The 17,141-nt window shown below is 44.9% G+C and overlaps 1 protein-coding gene across 1 annotated transcript in view; it reads right to left on the bottom strand.

The window, feature by feature from the left end:
• The window catches only part of NAV2 (neuron navigator 2), a 205,607-nt gene extending 198,131 nt beyond the window's left edge, over positions 1-7,476 (bottom strand). Inside the window, exon 1 of the mRNA XM_063397550.1 lies at positions 6,467-7,476. Coding sequence (XP_063253620.1) covers positions 6,467-6,724 — 258 coding nt within the window. The 5' untranslated portion in view covers positions 6,725-7,476. The remainder of the gene's footprint in view (positions 1-6,466) is intronic.
• Between the last annotated feature and the right edge of the window lie 9,665 nt (positions 7,477-17,141).

Here is a 17,141-nt window from a genome sequence, read left to right as displayed (position 1 = left end):
TTCATGAATAAATCTTCTTAAACAGCACCTACAATATTTATCCTGTTGCAAACTAGGAAAGTTCAAGTAAAATAATTATTGATTTAAGCACCTCCTTAATTTCTTCCACTTTGATAAGAACATGGAACTTGTAGGCCAGAAGCATTAAAATACTCCACAAACTGTTCAGAGATTTGAATCCAGTGGTGAGACAATCTGGAAAGTGAAATTACCGAGTAGACAATGTTTCTCCAAGGACTCTTAAAAGGAAATTAAAACCAGCCAATACCAACCCTGAATTTCCAAAACCCAGAACTTAATACCCACTATCTCAATAAACAATGGCTTTCTTTTCTGATACCTTCTGGATAGGCAAAAAGAACACAAGTGGTGTTGGTCTCCTCATTTTTTTTTGTACTTCCTAGATATTTGAAAGGGTCACGGTTTGTTTATCAGACCTCTTTATAATTAGATTTTTTTTTTCTTTTTGAGAACTAAAGCTCAGGTTCAGTGCCAGCAGATTCTAAAAGCAGTATCTGTTGTTTTCTCCTAATATCCCTGCACCTCATTCTGCTTGGGTGTCACTGTGCATTAAGTGTCACAGCAGAAGGTGATAACAATCACTTGCTAGAGCAGGGACAAAAAAAGTGAGAGTGTTCACTTAAGAAATTCGACATCATGGCGTGAACGAACAGTTTCAAGGACAGAAGGAGAACACATGGACACCATATGCATGAGCATTTTGAGCTGTTAACAAGTAGCAGCAAAGGAGGAAGATAATCGAGTATCAGGGGACCAGCTACAGAGCTGCACACTCCCTGACCTTGGCTACACTTCTCTGTTGAACAAACTTTCTCCAAAAAAATAAGAACAATATCCCTGCCTCTAAGGGGTGCTCTTAGGTGAATGATATTCAAATTTTCAAATCAGACAGATTGATAGATAGACTGTCACAAGTAAGAGGGGGAAAAAAACGTTTTCCAATATGATAAAAAAACTAATAGAACTTTGAACAAGGTTACTTTATGCAAAGTAACCCTTTGCATAGTCTAAATGAAAAGCCAATGATTTAAGAACCTCCTGAATTTACAGAGCAATGTTACACCTGTTGTTCAAATGCAAAGCTTTAGAAAAGGTAGCTATTTATATGAAAAGACAATTCACTGAAATATCCATGTTAATAATCACAATAAAACAACTTTGGAATTGTTTTCTTGTTTTCTGTCTGGGAAGACTTCATCTGGAGCAACATACCAAACAATTTAATATTTTTCAGTATGTATCTATAAATGTTTTAACTGTGATAAACCCACTGTAATCATAAATAGAAGAAGAAGAATTTGGCTATTTCATCACCTCAAATTGCTTACAGTGTGTAAAAAAAAACTATCATAATGATACAGCATAGGGGTTTTTGTAAGAACCTGCTTAGGTACGTAACTATAATCATATGAACAAACTCATTAGTACCAATTTCCAATTTACTTTGTGCTCCTGTATTTGCATAGCCTGAATCTACAGCTTTTCTTAGCTTCTCCCAACTTGAGTAAAATCTACCCTTTGTTCACATCCTAAACATGACCCCATTTGGTTTCTCCCAACTGCAAAAAGAAATCTTTTATGTTAAAGTTATCAGTATGATTGACCATAATTCTCATAATTTCATTTATAATTAGCTCAGCCGTCACACCAAGACCAAATTTCACACCACTGAGGCGGCTCCTGCAATGGCACTGAAACCAATCGATGCTCAGCTGACTTTAAATTGGGTCCAGATCAAGATTTGCTTGATGCCTATCCCTTCTGCACGCTGGTTCAGTATTAGAACTGTGAGACCCAGTACCACACACAGAAATGGCCAAGGCACTTGAGAAGGGAAGGTGCAATTTCTCTGCAACATGCCCCACTAATTCTCCTCTATGTGAAGCTTCAAGGTAATTAAAATATAGAAAAATAATGACTGATATCTGAACTGAGTGGCTTCATTTGGATTGCTAATGGCAGGGATACAAGGGGAGTGAAGCAGAGCAGGGAACAGAGCAGGGATCTGCAGCCCACAGCTCACGGGCCACGGGTGCCTCATCAAACAGCTGATGGGAGCCTGGATTGGAAGTGTGGAAAAATACAGGAGGAACCCACTGAGTTAATCAGCTAGACTGGAAAACTCCCTGGAACGTGCCAGCAGTGTGCCACCAACCTGGGAACGGCTGTCCACTCGATTTATATCAGGGAGCTGCAACACAGCTTCCATACCCTTCTCATCACTTGGCCTGCAGAGTGGGCAATGAGGAAAAAAAGATTTTTTAACCTCAGCAGGGGTGGTAAATGCTTTTGGAGCACACCCCAGATGTGGATGACCGTGACAAACTATCAAAGAATCACTAAGTGAAAAATACAGTGTAAGACTAGAAAATAGGGACACCCAGAACACCCCCGAATTAGACCACCCCAGATCCAGGCTGCCCAACTCAACAAGATCTTCACAAACTGGGAAAGCAATATGAAGAAAAACAAACCTGAGCGAGGTAGCTTGATTTCAGACAATGATATCTAACCAGTTTTACACTGAATTGTTTTTTTAAAGGGGGGTATAGGGACACTGAAGAGTCCTGTAGATAGCACAAGGAGTTGCAAGAGTTCTAGAAATCCTAGGCTTTACCTAGGAAAAGACAAAAGTGAGGGAAAACATCACACCCAGTGAGCACCTGCTTTGCCATGTCCACCAGGAGAGGGCAACTGTCTGGTTTTCAGCAAATGAATATTGCAAAGAAGTCTACAAAGAAATACCAATTCCTACCCACTCCCCTCCTAGCCAAACTAAGCACAATTACAGGTAATTGCTGAACAAAGACACTTTAGACCCAGGTTAAACAGATGTCTCTTAACTTCAAGTGTTTTAGTGGAAGGGTGGGACCAACCATTGATCAAGGTCCTGGTGCTGCTTCAGTTACTGGAGGTACAAACAGTGAGTATTTTTTAGGTTCTCTGGACAAAGAAAATCAAGAAGTTGGAGGATACAACACAGAAGCAATAAAGACAGTAATTAAATCCGTGATCTCCTTCAGGGACATTCACAATGGCATGGCAGCAAGCTGTGTGCCTGCAGTGGCATCTTCCTTCTCGCATCTGCACCAACAATTACACCACGACCACACGGACTCTTAACTGGCAATGACTTCTTTCTTAAATAACTAATGCAAATTTAGCAGCCAAACGCATCCCACTTTTTCAGAATCACTGAGAAATTCTGTAGATGAGGGGCCATAATCTTGCCATCTACTCCACGGAAGTTTCTCTGGTAACAAAGTTAAATATTTCCAAAACAATTCTCTCTAAATATGGGTAGTGCAATTTATTGGCGGTGTTTTCAAATCAGACAAAATAAGCACCAGTGCAACAGTCGGGTACTGTTGTGCACAACACAGGGGATTTAATATGGAAAAACAGAGTGTGTATATCAGCAACAGTAAAATAAGAATGATACTGCTGTGATTCATCAGCCTAAGATTTCTGACCAGCATTTACAATGGGCTTGATGCTAAAACCCTCAGACCTTTCTTTGGAAAGTGCCTCTGAAATACCCTGAAGTATGCTTTTTATAAATTGCACAGCATTTTAAAAAACACGCTGCCCTTATAAGGCCTTAAGGCACAAAACCTCCAGTTACTATAAAACCCAGCTTACACGTGTAAAACCAGATCAAGAGGAACAAAATTAGCAAAACATTTACAAGTTTTCACTGATACCGCATTTGTGAGTGGGACATCTTGATTATCAGCAGTTTTTTAAAAAATTGGTACTTTAATGAAAACAACCTGCAGTGCTCATGTTCTCTGAAGAACCAGGTTCTAGAAAGGTATCACCAAAAAAGCTCATGAAGCTTTGCACTGGTGTCTAAGTGGCTTGAAACAGGCTAACCCAGCAGGAGAACATGGTCTGATATCCTCACGTGGTGGCTTCTGGACTATGATCTAGACACAGCCTCTTTGCCAGAAGAATCAGTCAAATAGGCCACTAAATTTTGTATTATGTAGTGCAAAAAGGACCCACTTCAATGGGATTAAGAACAACTCCCTGAAATACTCCCAGAACCCAGAGAATTGGTCCAAGTGACACAATCTCTCTCTCATTTTCCCTCCACCCACACAGGAGGATCTTCTCTGTGGGCTGAAAATTCTGCACAGGGACCAAGATCTGCAAAGAGAGGAGCCAGAACACTCGGCACTGGTCCAGCTTGTGGATCTAAACTCTAAATTCTACTGTAAGAAAATAACTTTCCTCCCTCATAGGTGTCTGCCCAGTGAAATGGTGAGGGTTACATTGGTACTTCAGATAAACCACCCAGAGAAGCCAAGTGATCAACCTCAGATTCTCAAGATGCTCAGACCTGGTGCAGTGTTCAAGACTAAACCTCAGCAGGGTTATTATCAGAAAGCACTTTTATACCTGAATGCAGCTGAAGGTCTTCCAAGATAAAAGTGCTTCAGCTGCTGACATATCACCTGGCAGCTGTCCATCCATCCTGTTCCTCCTCCCTTGGCAGGGAGGAACAGCAGGAAAAGGAACGAGCAGTGCCCTTGATACAACACATCTGGAAAAATCTCCCTCTGGATACAGACTGCCATTGCAAATGACCACCCTCAATGGCAAAACCCTGCGTGCTTTTTGGGCAGAAGGATCAAAGCTGGATCTGTAGGAACAACAAAAAATGCCTGTTTATTCAAGATAACAGATAGTGAAAAAAGCCTCACTGGTTCACACCTTAAAAGGTGCTGGGCATCTGCTCAGACTGCCAGCCAGAGGAGGTTACTGAGAAAGCAAAGATTAAGATTTCTCCTGCTGCTGAAGTAATTAAAAATGTAAAATTATCTGACATTCCCTTAGCCAAAATCACTCCCTGTTCAAATATAACAAGCCAGCATCAAGACCCTTTTGTCACCAAGCTACAAAAAAAAGGGGGTTGTTCCACATCCTTGGAAGGGTTAAAACCACCATGGCGCTGCCCTCACTGCTGCAAACTCCGGCACATCTCCGTGAGCATAATCTGTTACAAGATGAGAAAGTGTTTCTGAATAACAAGCACGTTTTCAGCAACGTAGATTTCCCTGCAGAAACCCCAGCAAGTGTGAGAGAAAGGGCAGCAGATAACGTGATTTTGCTGACGTTTCATGAGCACAAGGACAGGCTCAGGCACAAGTGAGGGAGAGCACTCGATTCTCTTGTTAAGAGCAGGGTGTGATGCACAGGTTGTTCTGTCTGCTGTCACTGCCCTGCACGGATGCTTGGCTGTCTCCTTTTCCTGCTCCCAGTCCCTCAGGAACTGCTCCAGTCCCATCTGTCTGGCCTGAGCAGCTGCATATGTCACCCTGTCTACCAGCAAGGAAAGTGCGGCACGTCCTGAAATCAGGGCACGCGGTCAAACATGCCCAGCCACGAGGCACGTGTGTCTGAAGGGAACAGGGTTACCAGGCCACAGATTTTGGAATCTAGGTGGGAGGGATGATCCATTATTCCTCGAAGAAGGGAAAAAAAAACCCACAGGTGAGCCTTAGTCACCATTTCCCTCTCTCAGCATAATGGTATCACCTTGCCTCGGGCTCAGATATTGGCAGAATCTGCGTGTCATGTTTGTGGCTGTCACCAAAATACATCCCAGGGCTGTACAGCCATCATCAGCTGTGCTTGCTGCAGCAGCCCACCTGCCCACCACCCATGCTGTGCCCATGCTGCAGCCCCGGCCACGCTGGCAACCTCACCCTGCCCACAGGAACCAAACCAGCTGAGGGATGGGCACCTCTCCTCCCTGTGCAGCAAGCAGCATGCACAAAATACATCAGAAGACTGATACGGATTAAAGGGAAACCTAAAGTACGGGTATCGATGATGTGCTGCGTCTATGAGGTCATGCACGTACAGCATTATACAGGCAATTCCACTTAAGTGCTCATTTCCTGCATAATCTGTTTAATTCAGCTGCACTGAATGACATGCATGTTGTAATCCAGCATCGAGCACTGCCTCCCATTCACTGCCCACACGGCTGCAAACACAGAACGTTCACACAGACAGTGCTGGGGCACAGGACATGACCGAGCACAGAGCACATTCAAGGCAGGCAGCAATCCTCCCCCAGCCCGGGCACACGAGGCAGCCCTTACCCTTAGCACCTACAGAAAGCACACAAAGAACACACCCCACGAGCACCATCTCTGCCATCTCCCTCCTGTAAATCCCCCCGAGCTGAAGCAGAGGCAGCCCAGGCAAGCAGCACACACAGCCCCATCCCTCAGCACCCCAGCATCAGTTCGGTCGTGCTGACAGAATGACACATGCCACTGTGTGGAATACACCACAGCTGCAGACAGATGTTGGCACACACACACGCATCCCTTCCCGCACTGCTGTTCACCCCACAAAACCTGCTGCACGCTCTCCACACAGAAAGAAATTCCCACGTCCACCTCCCCAGCACTCGGAGCCTGCTAACCTGTGTGTCAAATCCATTTTCTACCGAGCCGCTCTTCCTGGCTGGGAGGCCATCTCCTGCGTTTTCTTGTCCATTGGAAGACTTGAGGGGAATCTGGCTGGAATACAATGGCTTGGTCACCTCCACCTTGTTGCCAAACTTGAGGTAACAGGGCTGTGGGATGGTCCTGGCCGTCGGGACGTGCAGGATCGGAGCAGCGCTGTGTACGGGTTTAGGTAGTCCCGATTTCATTTTGGAGGCTACCAGGATGGCTGGCATTTTCCCTTTCTGCTTTCCTAACACGTTTCTGTCAGCAGCAGCAGCAGCAACAGCAGAGACAGCAGGCAGGGAGAGAGAAAATGACACGTTGGGGAAGCTGTTCTACTCCAAAGCAGCCTGGTTACTGCAGAGATCTCCAAAATCAGCTTGGAATTTAAAATCAACAATAAAATCAATTTAAAAAAAAGACTCTAAAAAAGAGAAAGGGAAAAAGAAAAAAAAAAAAGGCAAAAAGAAGAGCACACCTCTTTCAGTCTAAAATATCTCCCAGCTTTATACCAGCCTTCCACCTGTTTCCTCTAATTTTATTTTCAGTTCTTTACCACTGTCCTCTTTCCTGTTTCTGCTTTGTAACTTGCTCCTTCCTTTCTCTCTCTCTCTCTGAGTCCTTCAATTTTCTTGCCTGGAAATGAGAGACTTTCACTCCATTATCTTGTCACCGCATCTCCAAAGTGAGGCAGCCTTTGGAGAGAGAGAGGGAAAAAAAAGAAAAAAGGAACCTGCTGCCGCATATGCTTCCCCTTCCGTACGCACTAGAGAGTGAGCGAGCAGGATTTCCAGCTTAAGATGTCTTTCTTCAGTCTTAGCCAAGAAGCAGATGTAGCTCAGTGTGTTAATGACTGATGCCCTTGGATACAAGCCTCAGAGAATCAAGCTCCTTAAGCCTAAATAGCTGTGAACAGGACAACGATGCCGGAGCAGAAGGGAGAAACGTCCACCGACAGCGATTTTTAAATCAAAACATGCCAGTGGCCACACGATTTCCCGGCTCCCCCAGTGCTGAGCATAAAAAACCTGGAGGTGGGTGGGTGGGTGGGGAAAAAAATAGAAACCCACCCCAGATTTGCGGATGAACGCGACTGAGAGCGGCGGGCAGCCCGCGCTCCGTGCCGCAGCGGCGCGCGCTCCCTCACGGCCGGCTCCCGGCGCGCGGGGCGGGCCCTGCGCTGGTCCTGCCCGCTCCCGGCGGGAACAAAACAAAATAAATAAAGAACCGGGAAAGCGCTCCCTCTCTCCGCAAGGGGAGGAGCGGGCTCGGCTCCCGCCGAGGGGTCCGCAGGGAGGGAGGGATGGATGGATGGATGGATGGATGCTCCGGGAGCCGCAGGGATGCTCCGGGGGGGGACGCGGCACGGAGCCAGCCGCGGGCCGGTTTTCTTTTCGATATTCCAAAAAAAGGAAAAAAAAAAATTTAAAAATTCAAATCAAAACACCTGGAGGTGACTCATTGTTCGTGGCTGTTCGGGAAAAACTCCCGCTGCCAGCATCAACAGGAATTTGAATAAGCACCGTGAGTAATCCGGCCCTATTATAGCAACGCTTGGCTTTGGGGAGGCTCCCGGTGCCGCTCCTCACGCTGCCCTGGGTGGGTGCCAGGAGCCGCCACACGCCCGGAGCCCGCGTTCCTGCTCACGGTGACATCTCAGAGCCGCGCACTGCCCTTCCTGCACCGCCAGGACGGTGGGAGGTGATGATGAGGGTGCAGATGAAGGCACCGAGATGCCTTCAGACTGCGTGAGGGGCTCAGCACCAGCACACACAGCGCCCAGGTTTCGGGGGGCAGGCAAGGGCTTGGACTTACCCTCACTGCAGGAACGACACTGAGGGGACTGGAGTGAGGCCAGAGAAGGGAGCAGGGCTGGGAATGGAGCACAAGCCTGATGCCAAGCGGCCCAGGGGGCTGGAAAGGGGCTCAGCCTGGAGAAAAGGGAGCTCAGGGGGCACCCTCAGGCTCTCTACACCTCTCTGGGAGGAGAATGCAGTCAGGGGGAGTTGGGCTCTGCTCCCAAGCCACAGGAGGCGAGGAAACGGCCTCAAATTGTGCCAGGGGAGGTTCTGATGGGATATCAAACCACAGGCTGCTCAGGGAAGCGCTCACAAAACACCTGGATGTGGCACCTGGGGACACAGTTGTGTCATATGGCAGTGTTGGGGAAACAGTGGGGTTTGATATCTTGGAGGTCTTTTCCAACCTTAACAATTCTCTGATCACAGAAGGTGCCTCAGAATATCAGTCACAAAACCAACACATGACATGGAAGCAAAAGGTGCATTTAAATCAAATCTTCATCACATTTCCAGTTAATTGCTTTATTTCCCTAGTAGGGCCTCTTCCTTCAGCTCCTTATTCCCACCTCACCCACTCCCCAAATACTGAACCCCTAAACTACTGCCTGGGTGCAAGGACAAGAATGATCCCAGCAAGGGGAGAGCAGTTTGGGTTGGAAGGGATCGTAAAGATTAAAAGTTCCAACCTCCCTGGGACACCTTCCACTAGTCCAGGTTGCTCAAAAGCCCATCCAAGCCAGCCCTGAACACTTCCAGGGATGGGGCATCCAGAGAAGCAATGAACCTACTCTTCAAATATTTGAAACACACTCTGGGTGAAGCAACTCAGCAGGACAGAGTAAGCCCACCTGAGCAGCGCTTGGGCAAGGAAGGCTCAATCATGCTCAGTCACTCATGGCAAGGGGAGCTGGGACCTGCCTATTTAACGCCCTGTCTTTTGAGGAAGTTTTAAATGTGCAAACCGCACATTTTTAGATCTGAGACTCTTTGAGACAGAAAAATGAGGTATTTCTTGGATTGTACTGTGAGTATCTCCACAGTGGTAGATCCTTCTGCAAAGGTCATCTTCAGTGACTTACCCAAGGTTACACAGTGTCTAAGTGGCAGAACTAAAAACTCATAATAATATTAACTCAAAATAATAAAATAAGCAGAAATTGTGCTCTGCTTATTTTCAAGTACTATTCTTCCTCAGCATTGCAACATAAAATGTAATTCAAATTGCTGCAGTACACATAAAGCTCACATGTTGAGTTCTGGCTGTTGCTGGGATTTTTCAGCACATCTGCTTTCACATATACCAGTTCTCCAGGCTGTTTTGTGGTAACTACAAAAGGGTAAATTTTATGGCAGTTTAAGTGACTGCTTCCACCTCAATCTCTTTACCCCCCAGTTTCAGATGGCAAAGCACACATCCCTCTTCATCCATCTCACTGAGATCCCACCAAGACAAATCTTCTAATGTTCTGTCATAGCTGTGCACAATGTCAGCCTAAACACAGCTATACAGAACATTTCAAAACCCTACAATTTGACAGAGAATGTAAATTTACCATCTGAGAGGACTGGTAGTCCTTGGAGCAGAAATGCCTCGAACACTCCAACACCATTTCCATCATCCCATGCTGAGAACTCAGCCCTGCTGGCTAAGAGAAGGTTGGGCTCCAATATGAACATCTTGAAAAAGATCCAGACCTGAAAACAGACTAATTTTAGGTCTGCAATAAAATATAGTAAGGTTTAAAAGCTATTAGAGGATCTAACTGACAGCTTTATGTTCTGTTCTTCACTTACACGTTTTATGAGGTTCAGGCCACCAATCCCTGCTGCACCCAACTTGCCAGTTTTTGTTGTTCTGTTGTTTTTGTTCCACCCTGGAAAACTGGCTAGGGTACAGGATACCAAACCAGCCACAAAGTTAATTTGACCAAAAGAAAAGGATTCCTTTCACTGCTCCCTTAACAACTATGGAATCTGATCCTTTGATGATGGTGGATTGGATTTTCATTCCACAGTTCCTCCAGACCCTTAAGGGAATCTTCCTGATTTCTCAGTGTGCAGTCCTACTGAAATGATTTCTTCTGAATACACTCAGTCTGTGATCCTGACAGCTATTTTGCCAAATCAGTGAAATGGACACATTCTTCATCAAAGCTTCATGTGAATTCCTGAAAACACATTTGAAGAGTGACCCAGAATTACCGCTGCTCTCATGGATTCGGTTTGCATCTAAGAACTCTTTGTCATCTAAAACCTGGGAGATTTTTAATGTTATACATATTTTGCTTCATTTATCTAAACATAATGGCACAGCACAATGGCACTGAAATGCCAGCTGCTGTCTGCAGTGGCAGTGCAGTCACCCCATGAGATCATAAATGATATCACATTAAAGACTTTATCTGCACAGACTGGCAACATCGACTTTGGTCTGTCTTTGGAAGTGACTAGTTTTTGAGTTGTCAGGATTTTTGTTCTGTTTTGGTTTTGGGTTGTTTTTGTTTAATAAATTAATTTTCATCTCTTTTTAAGGCTGGGCTTTTACAAAGAAACTATTTCTCTCTTAGATAGTCAAAGGGATCTGGGAACCTGTCTTACCATCTTTGAAAAGCCCAACCGCTTTTCCCTTCCCTGTTTTGAATCACCCAAATTTCTATGTCTAAGCTAGGAGTAAAGAAACTTTTAAAAGAAGGCAAATTATCTAAACAAAAAGCAAGAGCTTCATTCCTTCCCAGAAATGTTGGGTAAGCCTCTGACTAGGAGAAATTCCCTTGCAGCTTTAAGTCTGATGAGTATCTTTGCTTGAAAAGCCACAACATCCCCTCCTTACCTGCCTGTAGTCCAGGGAGCATCCACCCACTCCCCAAACAGGGGAATATAGAAGGAAAAATGCTACAAACAAGCACTTTACTTCCCCTGTCGGGGAAAAAAAGCCAAACCACAATGAAACCACAATAAACCCTACTGGTTTGGCTAACACAGCTGATTTTGAAGCTCAGAGAGTATCGCTGCTCTGGACTCAAGCTGTGGCTGCTCAGCACCACGGAGTGTCAGCTCAAGTGCCAAGACTCTGGTGTTGAGAACTGGCTTAATACTCTCAAAATTTCACTGAGCAGACTCATGTGAACTCAAGAACTTAACACATCCGAGGGAACTACTGGAGTGCCCTGTAGTTCAAGAGCTTGTAGGCAAGTCAGCACAGTGCCCCAACCAAAGCCAGTAAACAGAACAAAAGCCCAGGGCTGGCTGCTCTTGAACAGATGATCTTGTATGAATGAGATGAACATTTCTGGAAGGATAAAACCATTGAAGCTGCCTCCACAGCTCACACATTATCAATTAACAACAAAACAGGGCCTCTATACCCAAGCAGAAAGAAAATGCCTGTATGGATTGCACGTGGGTACTGCAAGTAAAATTAAAAGCTTGATGAAATGTAGCAAGAGATCAGAGAATCAGACCTTCCTTTCAACTTGTGGTTAATATTCATCCTCAACGAAGCCAAATGTTACATTAGCCTAAATGGAAAAACCATGTAGAATTAGGCTATCAATTAGAACACCTCATTAGCTGGCCTGGTGATTCAGAACTGCTGATGGAACTGAGCTCAAGACTTGAAAATACCTTGATCAACGCCATCCTCAGCTTTTAGGCATTAGGAATGCCTCTGCAACCCCCCAGAAGAATCATTTCAAGCTGAATATCCCTAAAATGTCACCACACAGTGTCAGGATCAGCGGGTTCATCTGTTCTCTCAAACCCATTCTCATCAGGCTCTCCTGCTGTCCTACAGACCGTGGGCATGCTCAGCCTTGGCACAGCTCCATCAGCTCCAGTGAAGCTAGGACAGGAATAAATACGGATCTATTTTTGGTACTGCGGGCATTTTGCACATTGACACCCATCTTTTGTCCCTGAGCAGTATCAAATATGGAGAAGTCTGATCCCACCTGTACATTCACGTTACCATTCTATGGAGAAACCCATAAAGGCATAGAGGAGTAAAGGTGTAAACTTCATAATTTTTTCTTGTGTTGGCCCAAGGGGAACAGTAGAGATTAGGAAGACGAATGTGGATAGAAGCATTATATAATTTGGCATCCTCTCACCACAGCAATTATATTCTGTACATGTGAGTTCTTTATATAGAGCAGTGAGAAGAGGACGAAACCTTGGTTCTGTTCCCAGTCCTTTTGACAGAAATCTTGTCTGCATTACACTAATTCTGATCTAAAATTCCGTTTGTAATCCCCTGACATGCTTCTAATTCACGCTGGGTTTAATTCCACATCATTTTATGACGGTGTAAAAATTAAAAAAAAATATACAAGCCAAGTTCCACCTGGACAAGAACATCTGTTCCCCTCATTTTCATTAAAAGTAGCCAGGAAATTTCACTGGCCACACTAGTGATACAAGCAGATGCTCTTGCATGGTGACAGAAAATGGCACCATTTAAAATTAGCATCTTCTGAACAATGCTCACATTTAATCCCATTTCTGTACCAGAGCGCTTCATGGCTTTGTAATGTAAGCCTGTAGTAGCGCTTCACTCAACAGCTTCCTAAGTTTATATTGTCACAGCAAATGCACACTCACAGCTTGGAATTCATTATGCTCCCACTGCTTTTGGATTTGTAGCCACACCAGTTTCTCACAATCTAATAAAAACTGGGCTCAGCTGTCTCGGGACACACAGACAGGGATTCTGTGGTGGGCTTTGGAAAGGTCCATCTCTCTGACTCTGCATGTAAAGTTCACTCCTCAGACTTCAAGTCACCAGGAACAGGACTGAAATGGAATGAGGTTGAGGATTCATCCTGAGGAACAGATGAGGAATGCACGAGCCTATTTGAATGAATGTTCTGTGGTGGTGTAAGATTTAGACACTTGCTGTTTGTCTGTGCGTGGTCACAGCAGTGCCCGCTGTGTAAAGCATATACACATGAATAATCTTTATGTTCCTAACAGAGGAGCTCTGTCAGGCCAGCCTACAGCTCACCTCCACTTGCACATCTGTGTGTGACTGTAAGGATGGACATCACCTCTCCCTGCCACTAACAGCCTGGAATAAACACTGCCACACCATTTTGGGGAGAAACCTGCAGATCACATCTTCATGACAAAGATGTGCATCTGGGGATTCTTCATCTATTCGTGTGTCCTTTGTTTCCACAAGGTTAATGGTACTAGCTCCTGTATTATTTTATGCCTGACTTGACATTGTCTATGGCTTGGCGTGTTTGGAAAAGCAAAGGAAACATCTGTGACTAATGAGCACATCACAGCGAGGTGATGACGATGATGAAGATATAAATACCACAAACTGCTCTTGACTTTAAGAACCATCAAGTTAAGATGAAGCATGAAGGAGAGGACCTAAAAAAAAAAAACCCTCTCTTTCCTCTGCTGCTATTCTCTACACCCTCTGGAGAAGTGGCATGTTAAAAATAGCCGCCACTTAAGAGGTAACAACCTCACATCATCAGGTAGTCACCTTCTGTAACCTTGCTGGCACGTTTCGAATGCACCTGCTCCATCATCTGGAAGAGTTGTCAGGGCCTAAAGGCAGAAACCGTCTGAGAAGGAAACGCTGTATTTCACAGCCTTTTTACAACTGGATCTGCTTAAGCATTCCAACCCAGCCCCAGCTGCCGTCAGGCTCTCCCACATCAGCAGTTCTGAACAAACACAAATTGGCCAGATTATCATTAAGCAACTTCAGCTATTTTGTAAAGAGCAAAGTATCACTCAAACTAAGTGGCAAGGACCAGATTTTTACTTGCCCTGAATCAATGTCGTTTCTCTGCAGCCAGCATCAGAATTTGCCTTCCAGATTCAAAGCATTTATCAAAATCTTCTTTACAGAACGATCCAATCCCATCATACACTCACATTATCTCCATTCCCCTGAGTATGTATTGCCTACCAATTTGTATTAAAGAAATCCTCTTGCCTACTGAGCCCAAGCATGCAGTTCAGCTGTGAAGTGCTGATTCTGGAGCCATGGACTAAGTGCTTGTGGTGCTCACCAAGTGCCAGCTGATATCAGGGAATGATGAATATCATCCCACGCTTCCAGTTTTTGCCAAGTACGCTTCACAACCCGAGCCTGCAGGCAGCCACTCTCCCCTAGAACCCAAAAAAGGAAAAGGGAACATTTCCACAGGGCAACCGTTCAGGAGTTTTCTGCTGGAAGGCACCTGCAATGCACCATATAACGGCACTAATTGCAGTATTACCAACACCACCTATTTCTGAACTACCAGAAGAAAAACAACATACAAACCTAGATTGTCCACAGTGGTATCAAAGGAAACACAGAAAGTGCTTAACATAATGCCCTGAAGTGAACGTTGCCTACCTCCACAGCTCTTTTAAAGAAAGATTTGTCCTGAGCTGATGCATATGGAAAATAAAAGCACATCCTAGTCAGCTAAATTTTGAGGTAATGGTTCTACTGAAATTCTTAAATCAAAAAGCTCAGTGAAATTTCTTCAGATTTACAGAGACATAAGTCAACCATCAACCCAACAGCCATGACCATTTTGGAGTCAGCATCCCCAAAACCAACCTCCATCCCCAGTGTGATGATCTAGCAAGGGAATTTGATGAGGATTACCTAACCTATGAACTGTGAGGGGAGAAAAAACCAGCAAAAAGTAATAATTAATTTTATTTTTAAAAACAGCACGTCCATTTGAGGGAGATGTTTACTTGCACCTGCCGAACATCAGGCTCAGTTTTAAAGCAGAAAGCTTAAATGATCGCTTCACGATGAAATGTACAGGAAGCAGTTATTCTTTAAGCTATGAACCTAGCACAGAATAATCAGATTTAAAGTGCTGCAGGGCCACTGTGCAGCCTCCTGCATGGCAGGATCAAGCTTCCCTTCTCGAATTTCCTTGTATTTCCTTTGTCCTCCCATTCTCCCATCACCAATCTGATAACTAACCCTCCTATGCTGTTCCAACACTGATTTTTTTCAAGCATTTTTACTATCCACCACCCAAAACTGACAGGAAAACCTACTCATGAACGCTGTTCTAATACTGTGTTTCCTACCAAATCAAAGGAGGTTCCCACTGTAATGATTAAAGACATGTTTGTTGCCTCAAACAGCTTTGATATTTCAACATTTAATCAATTTTATTTTTTTTTAATGCGACAGGTTTCCTGCCACCCTGAGTTTCACCCATGAGGCTGTACTGAACTCCATGTACGAAGGCTTGACAGCCTTGCATTTACGTGACACACCCCATCATATGATTTTTAGTAACACTGCTCTGTCTGGAATATTTTGGGAAGGTATCAGTGTCAAAACACCTCATGGCCATATCGAAGATCTTATCACTGGACAACAAACAACACACTGAAGACAGCACTGGGAGAGACTTTTTTTCTGAATTGCCTATTTCCTCTTGAAATTTCAGCAGTGAGGACACTGTAACACACAACCCTTTTTTCAACTAAATGGCACACAGATGATGGAATGATTTTCTGTGCTTTGAGACATAATCACCTCCTGTATGGGAATCAACACGAGCTTTGTTTATTCCAGCAGTAAAACAACCTGTATTCAAGCCTGCCCAGCTGTCTAGAAACTCAACTGACGGCGCTGTAAAAGCAGGTGTAGTCACTCACTGCTGTCACAACATTAGGACATTTCTGGCTGTTGGCAAGTGGGTCACTCCTCAGCTGCTCCCTTTCCTTCCATCCTGGTTGGCACACGGAACGACGCCGCTACAGCTGCGGAATTTCAAAAGGCATCCATCTGTTTGACTTCCTAAAATGACTTTAAAGAGTGGGATACAACAAACACATCTGCTACCCTCAGCACGTTAAAAAAGATCATCTGGAAATTAACTGGGAAATTATAAATCTTTTTAGATGGGGATCCACAGTGAAGTTCCAACACAAGTGTGACATCTGTTCCACCTTCCATTATAGCTCAATGCTTTGCACCTCTGGCTTTCTGAAGAATCAAGGCAAACTTTAGTTGTAACCAGCTCTCTAACTCCTCATCTCACTGCTGGAGTTTGTTCAGGATCACATCACTGGGCATCCATCTATTCAATTTTGTCCTTCCTGAAAGGCCTGACGGGACAAAGCCTTGAGCACTGTGGTCCTATCTCATAGCTGACCCTGCTCTTATTAGGTTAGACTGAAGACCTCCTGAAGGCCCTTTCAATCTGGATTAGCCCAACTATTCCCAAACAGAAGAGAAAAAAAAATGGAAAATTCCATTAGTATCTGCTGGAAGAACTCAAAGTGGAAACCAGCAATGAACAATAACCTGGTCTATCACAAGAAAACGCTTAGGCAGGAGGGCCAGCACAAGACACCAGCAGCTCAGATTTTAGGAGGAAAACATATTTGAGTGTGATCTTCCTTTCAGTTCCTCTCTCACAAACACAAATGTGCTATCCCTCTGAACAGATGCTCACATCTAGGATTTGCAATTTACATTAACCTGGCCTGCTTTAACAGCAATTTCGACACCGAATGCGAACCACGGCGAGTGTTTTCACCCTGAGGTACAGCAGGTCTTGCAGCACCAGGACATCTCAGTGAGCTCCTTGGCGACCTGCTGCATTCTCAGCAGGCTCTGCAGGCATCCCAATTCCATCTGCAGAGTGCAGGCAGAGCTGGTGTATCCCAGCCCGGGAGAGACGGGCATCTTCCACGGGTCTGTGGGCACCAGAAAGGCTGGCAGGAACACAGCGAGCCACAAGGAGCTGCCGTATCCACTGGGGAGGTGAGAGGAATTCCCAGGGACACAGCAGAAAAGCAGCCCTGGGGAATATGTTAACACCAAGCTGGGAACCAGGTGAGGTGAGCTGGCCAA

Source organism: Prinia subflava, chromosome 5 (genome assembly GCF_021018805.1).
Source record: "Prinia subflava isolate CZ2003 ecotype Zambia chromosome 5, Cam_Psub_1.2, whole genome shotgun sequence".
In the NCBI taxonomy this organism is placed as follows: domain Eukaryota; kingdom Metazoa; phylum Chordata; class Aves; order Passeriformes; family Cisticolidae; genus Prinia; species Prinia subflava.
This window is presented reverse-complemented; position numbering and strand designations above follow the sequence as displayed.